The 16,351-nt window shown below is 34.8% G+C and overlaps 2 protein-coding genes across 2 annotated transcripts; both read left to right on the top strand.

Annotated features, from left to right (window-relative positions):
* Positions 1-359: 359 nt before the first annotated feature.
* LOC107431409 (probable LRR receptor-like serine/threonine-protein kinase At1g06840) lies at positions 360-7,763 on the top strand. Its single transcript, XM_016042305.4, has 21 exons — positions 360-624; positions 1,160-1,266; positions 1,367-1,523; positions 1,784-1,855; positions 1,982-2,053; positions 2,139-2,282; positions 2,380-2,451; positions 2,603-2,674; positions 3,127-3,201; positions 3,387-3,455; positions 3,679-3,747; positions 3,867-3,938; positions 4,089-4,175; positions 4,353-4,421; positions 4,571-5,088; positions 5,307-5,465; positions 5,564-5,847; positions 5,994-6,045; positions 6,400-6,650; positions 6,893-7,027; positions 7,139-7,763. The coding sequence occupies exons 2-21, from the start codon at positions 1,164-1,166 to the stop codon at positions 7,514-7,516; spliced, it is 2,910 nt and encodes a 969-aa protein (XP_015897791.3). The 5' UTR covers positions 360-624; positions 1,160-1,163; the 3' UTR covers positions 7,517-7,763.
* Positions 7,764-8,611: 848 nt separating this feature from the next.
* LOC107431384 (probable LRR receptor-like serine/threonine-protein kinase At1g06840) lies at positions 8,612-15,966 on the top strand. The gene is made up of 21 exons (XM_025078838.3): positions 8,612-8,772; positions 9,064-9,181; positions 9,303-9,459; positions 9,731-9,802; positions 9,941-10,012; positions 10,099-10,242; positions 10,342-10,413; positions 10,562-10,633; positions 11,067-11,141; positions 11,354-11,422; positions 11,645-11,713; positions 11,831-11,902; positions 12,039-12,125; positions 12,304-12,372; positions 12,521-13,041; positions 13,358-13,498; positions 13,597-13,880; positions 14,048-14,099; positions 14,389-14,639; positions 14,836-14,970; positions 15,408-15,966. Exons 2-21 carry the CDS (start codon positions 9,073-9,075, stop codon positions 15,783-15,785), a joined length of 2,901 nt encoding a protein of 966 aa, XP_024934606.3. The 5' UTR covers positions 8,612-8,772; positions 9,064-9,072; the 3' UTR covers positions 15,786-15,966.
* The last annotated feature ends 385 nt before the right edge of the window (positions 15,967-16,351 follow it).

The raw sequence follows: 16,351 nt of genomic DNA, 5'->3' as shown, positions 1-16,351 counted from the left end.
TTCTGGGTCGTTTATTGGTCGTCAGCAGCTTGGGATAACTATATAGGTAGGTATTATATATATAATCCAAGTTGTTTAATCGCTTATTTAAGAGGAATTAGTTAAAAGATGACCGAGAGCTCGGACAACATAATTTCAGCCCAGGCCAAAGCTAAATTTTCAACTCGATCTTAAAGAAGTTTTATAAGTATATTAATTCAAGTTGGAGAATAGAATTAAAGCCCTACAGTAATCTTATCTTTCGTGATATTTTATTGGTTCGTTTTGACCGTTGGTTCTTGCTAACGTTAGCAAGCCAGTTTAAAACTAAGGAGCAGTTGGGTTTGGCGCGTTTATTTATTTATTTATTTTTCCTGGGAAACAAACATTAATTGGACTAAGTCTTTGTTACTTCATTCTTCCAAACTTCAGACCAAATCCCCAGATACATATTCACAAATCACAAGCCCACTTGCTAATTCCTAGAGGTTTTTTCTAATCAAAATTTTTTTAAAAAATAATAATAAATAAATAAAGGATTTTAAATCTCAGTATGTTTATATACATGGAAAAACTACGACTCTTGGTTCCAAGTCTCAGTCTTTGTCTTCCTTTTGTATTTTCAGAAGCTTTACAATTACAAGGGTGAGAGTTCTTAATTTTTCTTGTACCATATTCATGTCTATCACTTTACAAATCCCATAAGAAAACATTTCAATCTTCTTTGGAGTGCTTCTAAAGTGACTACAAGCTAGCTAAGCTAGCGCTTTTAAGAGGATAGAAACAGTACTTCTTATAGTGTTTTGCTAAACCTATGCATGGAAGCACTTTCATTGGTGATTCTTCATAGAAGAAGCACATACTTTAGAACAGCTTCCAAAAAAAAAAAAAAAAAATACTTCCTATGGAAGCATGAATCCTGTTTGACATAGCTTCTGAGAAGTTGCTTTTCACTTTTAAGGTTCAAAAGCTGCTCCTAGAAGTATTTGGATAATTTTCTGGATGTGCTTCTGACCTGTAAAAGAGCTTTTAACCAAACTTAGTAAAAAGTAGCTTTTCAAGAAGCACTTTTGTAGAAGTAAAAGCAAAAGTTATGACAAACAGGGCTCAAAATCTTTATTTTTCCCTCGTTTTACTTTTTGAGAGTAGCTCTGATGAATGTGCTGTGTTCATTGAGCAGATAGATGGAAAGGATGAGAATTTGTCTTCATGGAGCTATGCTTGGTTTGCTTTTACTTTGTTTTTCCTTACACGTTTCAGGAGATCTCTTAACTGATCCTCGTGAAGGTGACTTTGTTGATTTCTGTCTACATATTGGATTTTGAAGATGTTGGATTTAAAATCAGGTTTAAGAACTTGGATTTCTTGTTACCGTTATATACTGCAGTGAAAGCATTGAAAGCAGTTCGCCGCAAACTCAAAGATCCATACAAGAATCTTTGGAATTGGAAAAAGACAGACCCTTGCATACCTGGAAAAGAATGGAATGGGGTTATCTGTACCAGTCCTCAGGATGACGATGCTTATCTTCATGTTAAAGAATTGTATGCTTTTCACCGATCTTCTTATGCTTTTCCCCACCCCCCACACCACCCCCCCCCCCCCCCCCCCCCCCCCCCCCCCCACACACACACACACACACACACACACCTTTATACTCCTTTTCATTCATAATAATAATATATTAGTCTTCTGTGTTTAAATTTTTATCTGATCAGAGATGGATACTACAGTCTTTTTGCTATCCTTTGTTGTGATCAGGTTGATGAACAAACAGTAATTTGTTAACCTATATTTTTTGCAGGCGGTTGCTGAATATGAATCTCTCTGGAACATTATCTCCTCAACTTGGCCAATTCCTTAATATAACTATATTGTAAGTGTCACATATTGACACCAAAATCTAATGGATCACTTTTCATTTTGTGCATGTTATTATTATTTTTCTTTGTATCTGTATTCATTACTGCATGGTTTTTATCCTTCTTTTTTTCTTGTGCAGAGATTTTATGAGGAATAATATAAGCGGTAGCATACCAAAGGAGATAGGAAATATGATTTCTTTGCAGCATCTGTAAGTCTTATCCTTCCCTGATTCTGATAAATTGCAGCAACAATTTTGAGAACATTTCTCTAAATATTCCATTCTGAAATTGCAGGCTATTGAGTGGAAATCAGATATCAGGCCCCCTACCAGATGAGCTTGGTAACCTCAGTAACATCGCTAAGTTTCAACTGGACGAAAATTATATTTCAGGACCATTTCCCAAGTCATTTGCATATCTGCCCAATTGCAAGCACTTGTGAGTTTCTTTCTCAATATCCAAAATGGATTTCACGTGAAGTAACTGTATTTTTATTTTCCTTGAGGTGCATATGATCATAGACTTTAAATCACAGCCACATGAACAATAATTCAATCAGTGGTCAGTTACCAGCTGAGCTTTCTGCATTGCCGCAAATGCAGCATATGTAAGTACGGTGACTATTTCCTTATCTTGTAATTTATTTTCTATGGCAGTAATGTAACATAGAATGATCAGTTCCTTTTACGGTTTTAGTTATAGAGGATGTGCATGTTCTACAATGGTCATGTTTTCCTTCTACATTTCTCCATTTGCAGCCTGCTAGACAATAACAACCTATCAGGGTATCTTCCTTCAGAGCTCTCCCAAATGCCAAACTTGACGATTCTGTACGTTATGTTCACTTAAACTTCAATGAAGCAATACTGGTTTTTAATTGCAACTTTATTGCTCCCTCTATGGAACTTTTTAGCCAGTTATTGTAATTTGATTAAATATTGGCTTCTATATATTAACGATCGAAGAATCAGGAAACACAGATTTCCACTTGAACAAATGAAATCTGTTTTGCTTTCCATAATGAAAGTGTTGAATGATTTGCAAGTATGCCACTACGGAAATAACTAAACCAACAATGTTGTTGGTTGTTTCCAATGACATGGGTGAGTTGTAAAGTGTTTATTGCGAGCAGACAATTTTAGTATAGGTGTGATTATCTTATTCAGGGAAACATTTTCAAAATACTATTGATTCAGATTCTGTTAACTTGGTATGAACCTAATTCTGATTGGAAGAGTAATCTATTTTTCCTATTCACCTAAAATCTTCCTCTCTATTGCAGCCAACTTGATAATAACAACTTCGAGGGAACAGAAATTCCAGACTCTTATAGAAACTTGTCAAAATTGCTTAAACTGTAAGCTTATCTCTCTCCACACACACATAACATACGTATGTGTATGTGTGTTTGTGTGTTCATCATATATATTCATTTCTCCCATTTTTTTTTTTTCCTCTTTACACATTACAAGCTTAGTATTGAATTGAATCTCCTGAAGTGACTCTATCCATAGCATAATTCTTGCTCAATCAACTAAGCAGGAGTCTTAAGAATTGCAACTTGCAAGGGAATGTTCCTGATTTTAGCACTATACCAGGTCTTCTTTACTTGTAAGTCCTAGAGAATTGAATATGAATGCTTTGTAAAATAAACAGTTACGGTTTCTAAAACATGTTTCATTCATATGTTTTTGAATTTCACTAAATTTTACTTTGTTAGATTTTCATATAATTTATAACCTCCTACATTTCTCTGTCGGTCTCATAAATATTTTCTACCACTAACATTATTTTGGAAGGAGATTGTCACCTTTTATAATTGTTCATATTGCAGGGATCTTAGTTCAAATAAACTTAATGGAAGTATACCAGCAAACAAGCTTTCTGTTAATATCACAACCATGTATGTGAATATTCGTACCCATATATTACACATTTCTGTTCTACAAGTTGCTCATCTTCGTTCTAGTTTATGTCACTTTGAAATAGCGAAGTAATTCTTGGACATGATGAATTTGACAGTAATCTATCAAACAATATGCTTATTGGATCTATCCCCTCAAACTTCTCGGACCTTCCTAATCTCCAGAGTTTGTAAGAGGCTCTCTTTATTCATTATATTTTTTTATATACATATGTTCTTTTTTTCATTTATTTTCTGCTCTGCAGTGCCTGTTCAGATGTTGTGACCTATATTATTATAATTATCTTGTATGAGATAATGAGGCTTCTCTTTTCTTGCAGGTCACTGGAAAACAATCGGTTAACTGGTGATGTTCCTACTAATATCTGGGAGGATATACCATTCACCGCAAATTGGACACTTACCTTGTAAGATATGGCTGAAAGCCACAGCTTTTAACGGCACTTAGCATTCAAGATCTTTAAGAAAAGTGTAGTTCTTTTGCCTTATAGTTTTCTTCTTAGTCATTTCCATTTGAGATAACTACTCTAAATTCCTCATACCATATTTTAAACCTCACTTGTTTGTTTTCTCTTTATTTGCAGAAATTTTGAGCACAACTTTCTCGACAATATATCAGACAGCTTAAATCCTCCTCCCAATGTCACCATTTTGTAAGCTACAAATTTCATATTGCATATGTCCAGTACTAACTTATATATGCCAGTCTCTTCTTGGAACTTCGCTCCAATTGTCAAAAAGTATATGTTATCAAAGTTTTTCTTGCAAGTAATGTAAATGATTTTGTTATGTGATAATTTAGGCTCCAGGGTAATCCTGTTTGTTCGAAGGAAAATGAACTAAACATATCCCGGTTCTGTGGGGATGAAGATGGAAATCTTGTGGAGGCTCCTGGAAAATCAACTACCTATTCTGTTGACTGCAAAACTCAATCCTGTCCGGTCGATGGCTTCTATGAATATGTCCCAGATTCCCCCATTTCTTGCTACTGTGCTGCACCTATTGGAATTTGGATGCGGTTGAGAAGTCCTAGCTTTACGATTTTTCGACCTTATATTAATCTATTTATGGACTATATAACATTCAATGTAGGAATTGATCCCTATCAACTAGTTATTGGCAACTACAGCTGGCAAAAAGGTCCTAGACTTAATCTGTTTCTGAAATTCTTCCCCAAGTACAGGAATGGTACCAGCCTATTCAGTAAAGAAGAGGTCCAATATATTTGTGACCAGTTTGCTAAATTTCAAATTAAAGGGAATAATTTATTTGGACCATATGATCTCATCAATTTTAGTCTCCAAGGAGAATATAACTACAGTATGTATTCTTTAATTTCATAGCTTTACCGTTTTAACCTTAACTTCAGTTCTTTTCTGATGAATTTTAAATCAGAAAACAATTGTTTGAAAGATGAACAACTGTGTCAGGAATAATATTTCACTATTTTTCTTCTTCTTCTTCTTCACATTTTTTGGTAGGAAAGCGATGAGTTTTCACGATGCATATTGAAATAATAGGTTTGCATCTTTTTGCAGTTATTATCATGCTTCCAGGATCAGGTATGAGCAAAGGCCAAATTGCTGGAATTGTACTGGGATCTATCTCTTGTGCTGCTACTTTGCTTCTGGCAATTGCATTAATTTACAATAAAAATCACCTTGGATTTAAACAAAAAATTTCGAAGAAGCGGTCTGGTAAGTCTATTCATCTTTTTCACAAGTTTTGGTTCATACTATGAGAACTTATCTTGATTTACGTATATACATAATGAGAATGTTATCTATATCTGCAGTTCCAAAGAATCCTATCAAGTTTGAAGGTGTTAAAGGATTTGGTTTTCAAGAGCTTGAAACAGCAACAGACAGCTTCAGTACTGCTTCCCAAGTTGGTCAAGGAGGCTATGGAAAAGTTTACAAAGGGATCCTAGCTGATGGCACAATTGTGGCAATCAAACGTGCTCAACAAGGATCCTTGCAGGGTGAGAAAGAATTCTTAACCGAGATCGAAATGCTATCGCGATTGCATCATCGCAACCTGGTTTCATTGGTTGGGTATTGTGATGAAGATGGTGAGCAGGTATAGCCACTTTCATATGAAATACCACAACAATCCCGCAGATCCACCTTGATAATGTCCTTTCTTTTGTAAACTATTTCCAAAATACTACTTGCAGAGATCCTTTTTAACGACACTCTTTTGCTATGCATTTTCTCTGTTTGCAGATGCTAGTATATGAGTTTCTGCCTAATGGTTCACTTCACAGTCTTCTAGCTGGTAATTCCATGGTCATGTAATATATAGTCAGTTCAATTTGTCCCAGAGGTTTCTCCATTTTCTTGCATAAGAAACAACTACTTTATGTGAAAATAACAGGCTTTTTATCATTCAAAAAGCAGACACAGAGACTATGGTTTTGTCTTCTGATGTAACTTTTATCATACTTGCATATGTTTCTCCTTTGGATTTTTTGTCCTTCCTTTCAATTAAATTAAACTCTGTCAATTTAATTACAGATCACTGTGCCATATTTCTAACTCTGCTGATATCTCTGTTAGTGTAGCTTTTATTTTATATGACTACATGCTCATATTGTTGTACATTATATGTTCATAATCTGTGATCTAACAGCCAGATTTCGAAGTAATCTTACTTTTGCGATGAGATTGAGCATTGCATTGGACTCGGCCAAGGGAATTCTCTACCTTCATACGGAAGCTGATCCTCCACTTATACACCGCGACATAAAAACAAACAACATATTGTTGGACTCCAAGTTTACCGCAAAAGTTTCAGACTTTGGAATCTCAAAGCTTGCACCAGTATCAGATGGCAAAGAAATGGGAACAGAGACAATATCCACAGCAGTGAAAGGCACGCCGGTACGTAGTACTGCTTGTAAACTTACAGAAGAATTTACAGAAAAAAGGAAATGTGTTCTTTGCAGGATTTACCTCTTCAAAGAGAAAACAAAACCCAACTCTTAGATTCTGCACTTGGATGAGTCATTATAATAATCTTAAGATTGAATCTTCAATGCTTTTCTATTGCTTGCATGTTTATTTGTTTTTTTAAGTTCTTTCAGAGGTGGATTTACATTGAAACATAATAAATTTGGATGCAGGGGTACCTTGATCCAGAATACTTCTTAACTCACAAGTTAACAGAGAAGAGTGATGTTTATAGCCTTGGAATTGTATTTCTGGAGCTCTTGACAGGGATGCCACCTATTTCTCATGGCAAAAACATTGTTCGTGAGGTACTAATGACTTACTCATAATCAAATCCTGAGCCAAGACTAGACTGCATTTTTCTGTTGAGCATTGAACTGTAACGAAATTTAAATGCATGATTCAATATATAACAACAGGTAACAGCAGCATGTCAATCAGGGAAGATGCTCTCCATTGTGGACAGGAACATGGGACCATACATTCCAGAATGCCTGAAGAAATTCATGGACTTAGCCATCAAGTGTAGTAAGGACGAAACAGCCGCAAGGCCTTCAATGTTGGAGGTAGTGAGAGAGTTAGAGAACATAATTTCAATGGTTCCAGCTGCAAAATCATCAGAGTCCAATAATGATAATTCATTAATATCTCCAAATTCAATGGATGGATCTTCCTCAGCTGGAACATCAGGAATTGAAATGGGACAGCTCTATTCTGAAAGAAACACATATGCTTTTTCAGATTACACTGGAAGTAACCTTGTTAGTGGTGTCATCCCCACCATCAAACCTCGCTAATCACTTTCACACCACTTTTATCAACCTTAAATTGGTTTTTCGTCACTTTTCTGCGAGTAGGCTTTATTTAGTCACAAGGTTTAGTTAAGTTGTATATGTATATGCATATTTATATACATACAATACACACATCAGCCGTTGCTACTTGTTTTTGGTTCTTTACATTGGTATATCGTTATTAAAGTATGTAAAAACTTTATATACAATCAAATTAATGTTCTTAAGTCAATAGGTTGACTTACCACCATATTGATCTACTTGAGTTAATTTACTATAATTAGTTTTGTTTAACATATACAATTTTATTTGTTTACAATTATGTACCATATGATATGCATCTAGGAAAACTTTATGAGATAAAAACGTACTTCAATAGTTAAGCCCAACAAAATTAAATACAGTGACAAAAATTAACAAGTTATCTAATTATCTAAAGAAATTTTTTATGTTATTTTGTGAAAGAAAAAAAAGTACAGAATATGAAATGAGTTGGATTTTGATGGGCATGAGTCACAACAAAAGTGCCATTTGTTAACACGTCAAATAATGTTGTATACACGTTAGTAAAGCTAGAATGAAGGATATTGACTCAAACTAGAAACAAAATCCTACAACAGTAAGTCCAACGTTAAGAAAAGATAAAAACAAATATAAGAAAAGCAAAAAATGTAAAAAGAATAAAAATTGATGATTTTAAGGATATTCTTTTGAAACAGTTGAGTTAATAATGACCACAAATAATAACTACGAAAACCTAGATTTAAAATTAGCAATGAAATCTCTACTTCCTAATTTAAAAAAAAAAAAAAAAAAGAGTTATTACAAAAATAAAGTATAGGTGTACCAATTTTGACTAGAATTCAGTATTGACTAGAATTCCATTGAGCATGCCCAACTAACAAGTTTTATTACAAAAAAACACGTGGTCTGATCCCGTCCGAAATCAAAATCTAAAAAATATTTAAATAATAATCTTTTAAGACAAATATATGACCCACAAACAGTAATTGGATTTGGATTAAGTCCTTGTTTCTCTTGTTACTCTCTCTTCCAAACTTGAAATTAAATGCCCAGACAGATACAACCCACTTGCTAATTCCCAGAGACTTTCCTTTCTCTAATTAATCAAAAATTAAAAGCAGAAAAAGATGGGTTTAGAATCTAATGTCTATTTGAATGTATGGAAAAACTCCTCATTCTTACTTCCATGTCTTCTCTCTGTCTTCCTTGTGCATTTTGTAAAGCTTTCCAGCTGGGTGAGAGCTCTTAGTTTTTCATGCTCCATTATTCATGGCATGCACTTTACAAATCCTATACGAAGCATTCCAATCTTATTTGGGATGTTTCTTAAATGTCTGGAAGCTAGCTGGCTAGCTTTTAACACGTGTTATGTATAGAAGAAGCACCTCCTTTGAAACAGCTTCGAAAAGAAAAGTAGCTTCCTATGGAAGCAATCTCAAAATGGATTTGTAGAACTGATAATTTTTTCACTTTTCTCATTTTACTATTTGAGAGTAGCTCTGATGAATGCGCTGTTGATTGAGCAGAACAGATAGATGGAAAGGAGAAGAAGTTGTCTTCATGGAGCTATGCTTGGTTTGCTGCTGCTGTTACTTTGTTTTTCTATACATGTTTCAGGAGATCACCCAACTCATCCTCATGAAGGTGGCTTTGTTTTTCTGTACTCTGTTTATATTTTTTTTTCGTTTTTTTGTTTACATATTGGATTTTGAAGATGCTGGAATAGAATCAGGATTTAGATTATTGTTACTGTTATATACTGCAGTGGATGCATTAAAAGCAGTCCGTCGGGAACTCAAAGATCCAAAAAACAACCTCTGGAATTGGGAAAAGACAGACCCTTGTGAACCTGGAAAACAATGGAATGGAGTAATCTGTACCAAGAAACAGGGAGATGGTGGTTATTTCCACATTCAAGAATTGTATGCTTTTCACCTTCACTGGATCTTCTTATGCTGTTCTTTTACTTTCTATCACTATGCATTCATAATAGATGGGTCTTATTTATGTATTTAAATAAATATAAGATCGAGGTGGATACGAAAAAAAATTCTTTTAAGTCTTAACACAGAAAACAGTTTGCTATCCTTTGTTGTGGTCAACTTGATAAACAAACATTAATTTGTTTACTTTTCCTCTTTATTTTATTTTATTTTATTTTATTTTTAAATAATAATATCTGTCATGATGAAGGCGATTGCTGAATATGAATCTTTCTGGAACATTATCCCCTCAACTTGGCCAATTCCCTAATATGACTATATTGTAAGTATCACATGTGACACCAAACTCTAATGGATCATTTTCCTTTTTGTGCATAAATTTTTTGTTATTCTTATTATTATTATTTTTTATCCATATTCATTATTTTGTATTTTTCATCTTTCCTTTTTTCTTATACAGAAATTTTATCAGGAACAACATAAGTGGTAGCATACCAAAGGAGATAGGAAATATGACTTCTTTGCAGTTCCTGTAAGTCGTATCCTTCTTTGATTTTGACAAATTGTAGCAAACAATTTCGAGAAGAATTCTCTAAATATTCCATTCTTTAATTGCAGGCTTTTGACTGGAAACCAGATATCGGGGCCCTTACCAGATGAGCTTGGTTATCTCCCTAACATCATTGTGTTTCAAGTGGACGAAAATAATATCTCAGGACCATTTCCCAAGTCATTTGCAAATCTGCGCAATTGTGTGCACTTGTGAGTTTCTTTCTCAAGATTCAGAATGGACTTCATTGTGAAATAACTATATTTTTATTCTCAGTGAGGTGAATATAATCATGGATTTTAAAATTACAGTCACATGAACAACAATTCAATCAGTGGTCAGATACCAGCTGAGCTTTCTACATTACCAAAAATGGAACATTTGTAAGTTCAGTAACTAGTTCCTCATCTCGTACTATATTTTCTACAATAGTAATATAACAAAGAATGATCTGTTGCCTTATGCTTTTAGTTATAGAGATTGTTCATGTTTTACAAGTCATGTTATTCTTCTACATTTCTCCATTTGCAGCCTGCTAGACAACAACAAACTATCAGGGCATCTTCCACCAGAGCTCTCCCAAATGCCAAACTTGACGACTCTGTACGTTATTTGCACGTAAAATTTCAATGAAGTAACACTGGTTCTTCATTGCAACTTTATTGCTCCCTCTACCGAAAAATTTGATTAAATATTGTTTATATGGAGCACAGAGTTCCACTTGAACAAACGAAAATGGGAAGTAAAAATGAACATCTGTTTTGCTTTTTGGACTAAGTGTGTCGAATCATTTGCAAGTTTGTTACTACAGAAATAACTAAACCAGCAATGTTGTGGGTTGTTTTCAATGACATGGGTACGCTGTAAAGTATTTATTGTGCGCAAAAAGGTTTAGTATAGATGTGATTATCTTATTCAGGGAAACATTTTCAAAATACTGTTGGTTCAGATTCTGGTAACTTGGTATGAATCTAATTCTGATTGTAAGAGTAAGCTGTCGTTTCATTCACCTCACAACTCTCTCTCTTTATTACAGCCAACTTGATAACAACAACTTTGAGGGAACAGAAATTCCAGCCTCTTATGGAAACATGTCAAAATTGTTTAAACTGTAAGCTCATCTCTCTGCATACACACATGCACGCTCACACACATGTATGTATGTTCCTCAACTGTATTGATTTCTCTTATTTTTATTTATTTATTTATTTTATTTATTCTAAAAATTTTGGTGAGGAAAAGGACCGTTGATTGTTTGTATTGAATTGAATCACCTGATATGATTCTGATCAGAGCATAATTCTTGTCCATTCAACTGAGCAGGAGTCTTAGGAATTGCAACTTGCAAGGGAATGTTCCTGATTTTAGCCCTATACCAGATCTTCTTTACTTGTAAGTCCTTGAGAATTGAATATGAATGTTTTGCAAAAGATACCATTGTGTTTTCTGAAAAATGTGGTCATTCGCATGTTTTTGAGCTGAGATAATTTTACTTCATTATATTTTCATGTCATTATAACCTGCTACATTTATCTGTTGGTATCACAAAAATTTTCTAGCACTTACATTATTCTAGAAGGAGATTGTCGCCATTTATAATTGTTCATGTTGCAGAGATCTTAGTTCAAATAAACTTAATGGATGCATACCAACAAACAAGCTTTCTGATAGTATCACAACCATGTACGTAAATATTCCTATCCATATATTACACAATTCTGTTCTACTAGTTGCTCATCTTTCTTATGGTCTGTCACTTTGAAATAGGGAAGTAATCCTCGTAACTGATGAATTTTGCAGTGATCTATCACATAATTTGCTTATTGGATCTATCCCTTCTAGCTTCTCAGGCCTTCCTCATCTCCAGAGACTGTAAGAGGCTCTCTTTAATTTTTATATACATATATTCTTCTTTTTACATTTATTTTCTGCACAGCTATTCGGATATTGTGATCTATATTGTTGTGATTATCTTGTATGATATAATGAGGCTTTTCTTTTCTTGCAGATCACTTGAAAACAATTATTTAACAGGCGATGTGCCGGCTGATATCTGGAAGGGTATAAAATTTGCTGCAGTTTCCAAACTTCGCTTGTAAGGATTGGCCAAAAGCCACTAATTTTAACTGCACTTAGCATTCACGATCTTTAAGAAAGGGCTAGTTCTTTTGCGTTATGGCTTTTTTTCTTAGTTGTTTCCGTTTAAGATCACTGCTGTAAATTCCCGATACCATATTTCAAACCTCACTAGTGTATTTTCTCCTTATTTGCAGAAATTTTGAGCATAACTGTCTTGGGAGTATCTCAGGCAGCTTAAATCCTCCTCCCAATGTCACCATTTTGTAAGCTACAAATTTTATATTGCATATGTCCATGACAAATTATTATATGTCAGTCTATTCATGAATCTTTGATCCACTTGTCAATGAATATGTATTATTGAAGCTTTTCTTGCAAGTAACATAAATGACCTTATTATGTGTAATTTAGGCTTCAGTATAATCCTGTTTGTTTGAAGAAAAATGAACTAGACATATCTCAATTCTGTGGAACTGAAGATGGAAATCTTGTGGATCCTCCTGGAAACTCGACTAGCTATTCTGTTGACTGCCCAACTCAACCCTGTCTGGTTGATGGCTTCTATGAATATGTCCCAGATCCTCCTCTTTCTTGCTACTGTGATGTACCTCTCGGAGTTTGGATTAGGCTGAGAAGTCCTAGCTTTTCACATTTTCAACCTTACATTGATCAATTTAAAAAATACATAACCTCCAATCTAGAAGTTGAACCACCCTATCAACTAGATATTGGTAAGTACTTATGGCAAAGAGGTCCTAGACTTTATCTGTTTTTGAAATTCTCCCCCAAGAAAAGGAATGCTACCAGCCTATTCATCACAGATGGGATCCAACGTATTTGTGATCGGTTTGCTACATTTGAGATTCCTGGGGATAAGTTATTCGGGTCATATGATCTCCTCGAAGTTTGTCAGCTTGGAGAATATTGCGAAAGTAGGTATTCTTTAATTTAATAACTGTCCTGTTTTATACTTCATTTCTTCATTTTCTATTGAATTTTAAATCAGAAAAAATTGTTCAAAAGATGAACGAACTGTATCAGGAATGTTTCACACTTTCGTCTCTCATCTTCTCCCCTTCATCTACTTCTCATCCATTTTGCCAAATTCTCGCCTCCCTCATTTCTTTGTCCTTCCTGGACCTGTATCCAGAATGTTTCACACATTTTTTGTAAGGAAGCGATGCATTTTAATAATGCATATTCAAAATAATGGATTTCCCGCTCTTGAAGTGATTATCATGCCTCCAGGATCAGGTATGAGCAAAGGCCAAATTGCTGGAATTGTACTAGGATCGATCTCTTGCGTTGCTACGTTGCTTCTGGCCATTGCATTATTTTACAATAAAACTCACCCCAGTTTCCAACAAAAAGCTTCAAAGAACAAATCTAGTAAGTCCGTTCATCTCTTTCACCAGTTGTGGTTGGTGGTTTGAGATCTTATCTTGATTTATAGATAAACATAATGAGAATCTTATTTCTATCTGCAGCTCCAAAAAATCCTATCAAGTTTGATGGTGTTAAAGGGTTTAGCTTTGATGAACTTGCAAGAGCGACAGACAACTTCAGTGTTACTTCCCAAGTTGGCCAAGGAGGCTATGGAAAAGTTTTCAAAGGGATTCTAGCTGATGGCACAGTTGTGGCAATCAAACGTGCTCAACAAGGATCCTTGCAGGGTGAGAAAGAATTCTTAACCGAGATAGAAGTGCTATCTCGACTACATCATCGCAACCTGGTTTCATTGGTTGGGTATTGCGATGAAGAAGGCGAGCAGGTATAGCCACTTTCGTATGACATACCACAACAATCCCACACATCCACTTTGGTAATGTCCATTTAGTAAACTCTTTACAAAGCACTACTTGCAGATGTTTAACATAACAATACTCATTTGGCTATATAAAATCCTTAATTAACGTCTAGTATTTTCTCTGTTTGCAGATGTTAGTATATGAGTTTCTGCCTAATGGTTCACTTCACAGTCTTCTCTCTGGTAATTCTGTGGTCACATTACAGTTCAATTTGCTCCTGAGGTTCTTCCAGTTTCTTGCATAAGAAACAACCAATTTATGTGAAAGTAACAGGCTTTTATCATTGAAAGAGCATGCAGATAGACCATGGTTTTGTCTTCTGTAGCAACTTTCATCATACTATCTATGATTCTACTTTGGTTACTCTGTTACATTTCAAACTCTGCTGATATCTCTATTACTGTAGCTTTTAGTTCATCAATTACAAGCTCACAACAGCACATTGTATGTTCATAATCTGTGATCCAACAGCCAGGTTTAGAAGTTCCCTTACTTTTGCTATGAGACTGCGCATTGCGTTGGACTCAGCCAAGGGAATTCTCTACCTTCATACTGAAGCCGATCCTCCAATAATACACCGCGATATAAAAGCAAGCAACATATTGTTGGACTCCAAGTTTACTGCAAAAGTTTCAGATTTCGGAATGTCGAAGGTTGCACCAGTACCAGATGGCAAAGAAGTGGGAACAGAGACAATCTGCACAGCTGTGAAAGGCACACCGGTAAGTAGTACTATTTCTGAACATGGGAAGAATTTATAAAATAAACAAAATGTGTCCTCTGCGGGATTTGGTTTTTCAAAGAGAAAATAAATCTGAACCCCTTTTTTTCTATTTTCTATCGCTTGCTTTTTTGGTGGTTTTATTAGTTCTCTCATTGGTGGATTTACTTGAAAATTTGTGATAAATTTGGATGCAGGGGTACTATGATCCAGCATACTTCTTAACAAACATGTTAACAGAGAAAAGCGATGTTTATAGCCTTGGAATTGTATTTCTTGAACTCTTGACAGGGATGCCACCTATTTCTCATGGCAAAAACATTGTTCGTGAGGTAGCCATTATTTTCTGAAAATACGCTTTCCTAATTCTAAGCATATAGTTATACATATTATGCAATGATCTCACCTACAAACACCGTAAACACTGTAACTACAGCTGTAGCACATGCTACAATACCATGGACATCGAGTTATGTATTCTGTTTAGTGCTTCAAAAAATTTCCCAGCACCTTTAAGAACCCAGAGCCTAGGACTAAAATCCATAAATAGGATATGTCTATGGAGCACAAATTTACAGATCTTACATGGTGAGCTTCCATGGATCGAGTTATGAACCACAAGCAAATAGGACCATGTCACGCAGACTTGTGCTAAGATGCATTTTTTGGGTGTTGATTATTTAACTTTCTACCACCAAATTGTTATGACATTTCCATGGATATGCATGATTTATATATATATATATATATATATATATATGATACGCAGGTAACAGCAGCATGTCAATCGGGGAAGATGTTCTCTATCGTGGATAGGAACATGGGTCCATATACTCCAGAATGCCTGAAGAAATTCATGGACTTGGCCATAAAGTGTACCAAGGATGAAACATCAGCGAGGCCTTCAATGTCGGAGGTGGTGAGAGAGTTAGAGAACATAATCTCAATGGCTCCAGGTGCAGAATCATCAGAGTCCATTGATAATAATCCATTAATATCCCAAAATGAAAAGGACGGATCTTCCTCGGCTGGAACATCAGGAACTGAAATGGGAAAGCTCTATTCTGAAAAAAACAAATATGTTTTTTCAGATTACTCTGGAAGTAACCTTGATAGTGGTGCCATCCCCACCATCAAGCCTCGCTAAGCACACCAATTTTATCAACTTTTGGTTTTTTGCTTACTTAAGCTACCTTATGTACAACATTAATACATTTTTCTTTGCGTTTGAAGGAATTTTATAGGAGGGTAGACTTTGTTTGGTATTAAGGTTGGGTTAAGTTGTACATATACGTATAATTCATGATAAATATATATTGATTGATACATATACTGTGGTTCTGTCCACTGGTAAATCGTTATTGAGAAAATTCTATAATTAAACAATTCAATTAATATTCTCAATTCAACAGGTTGACTTATCGCCATATTGATCTAATTAATTAATAAAAATGAACTTGTTCAAATGTATAAATTCTATAAGATAAATCTAAGAAAATTATATAAGAGAAAAAGTGTATCAAGTCTTGGGGAGTGGGGGGAACAACGAAAATGAAGAAGTTAACTGCTACTTTGTGAAAAAAAGTATAAAATATGGAATGACTGAATGAGTTGGTCAAGATTAGCATGGTTTAACACAACTAGTAAATAGTCTCTTAATACTTCATCAACCATGCATATGGTGGTTGAGTTCCTATTTTGTTAAAAAAGATA

This window comes from Ziziphus jujuba, chromosome 6, assembly GCF_031755915.1.
Source record: "Ziziphus jujuba cultivar Dongzao chromosome 6, ASM3175591v1".
NCBI lineage: Eukaryota > Viridiplantae > Streptophyta > Magnoliopsida > Rosales > Rhamnaceae > Ziziphus > Ziziphus jujuba.
Note: the sequence above shows the minus strand (reverse complement) of the source record. Positions and strands in the feature narration are given on the sequence as shown.

Coding starts and splice junctions, on each gene's coding strand:
- LOC107431409 (XM_016042305.4), top strand. CDS start 1,164: ATGGAAAGGATGAGAATTTGTCTTCATGGAGCTATGCTTGGTTTGCTT. Junction 1,856..1,981: donor TTCCTTAATATAACTATATT/GTAAGTGTCACA, acceptor TTTCTTGTGCAG/AGATTTTATGAGGAATAATA. Junction 5,089..5,306: donor CCAAGGAGAATATAACTACA/GTATGTATTCTT, acceptor ATCTTTTTGCAG/TTATTATCATGCTTCCAGGA.
- LOC107431384 (XM_025078838.3), top strand. CDS start 9,073: ATGGAAAGGAGAAGAAGTTGTCTTCATGGAGCTATGCTTGGTTTGCTG. Junction 9,803..9,940: donor TTCCCTAATATGACTATATT/GTAAGTATCACA, acceptor TTTCTTATACAG/AAATTTTATCAGGAACAACA. Junction 11,142..11,353: donor ATGTCAAAATTGTTTAAACT/GTAAGCTCATCT, acceptor TCAACTGAGCAG/GAGTCTTAGGAATTGCAACT.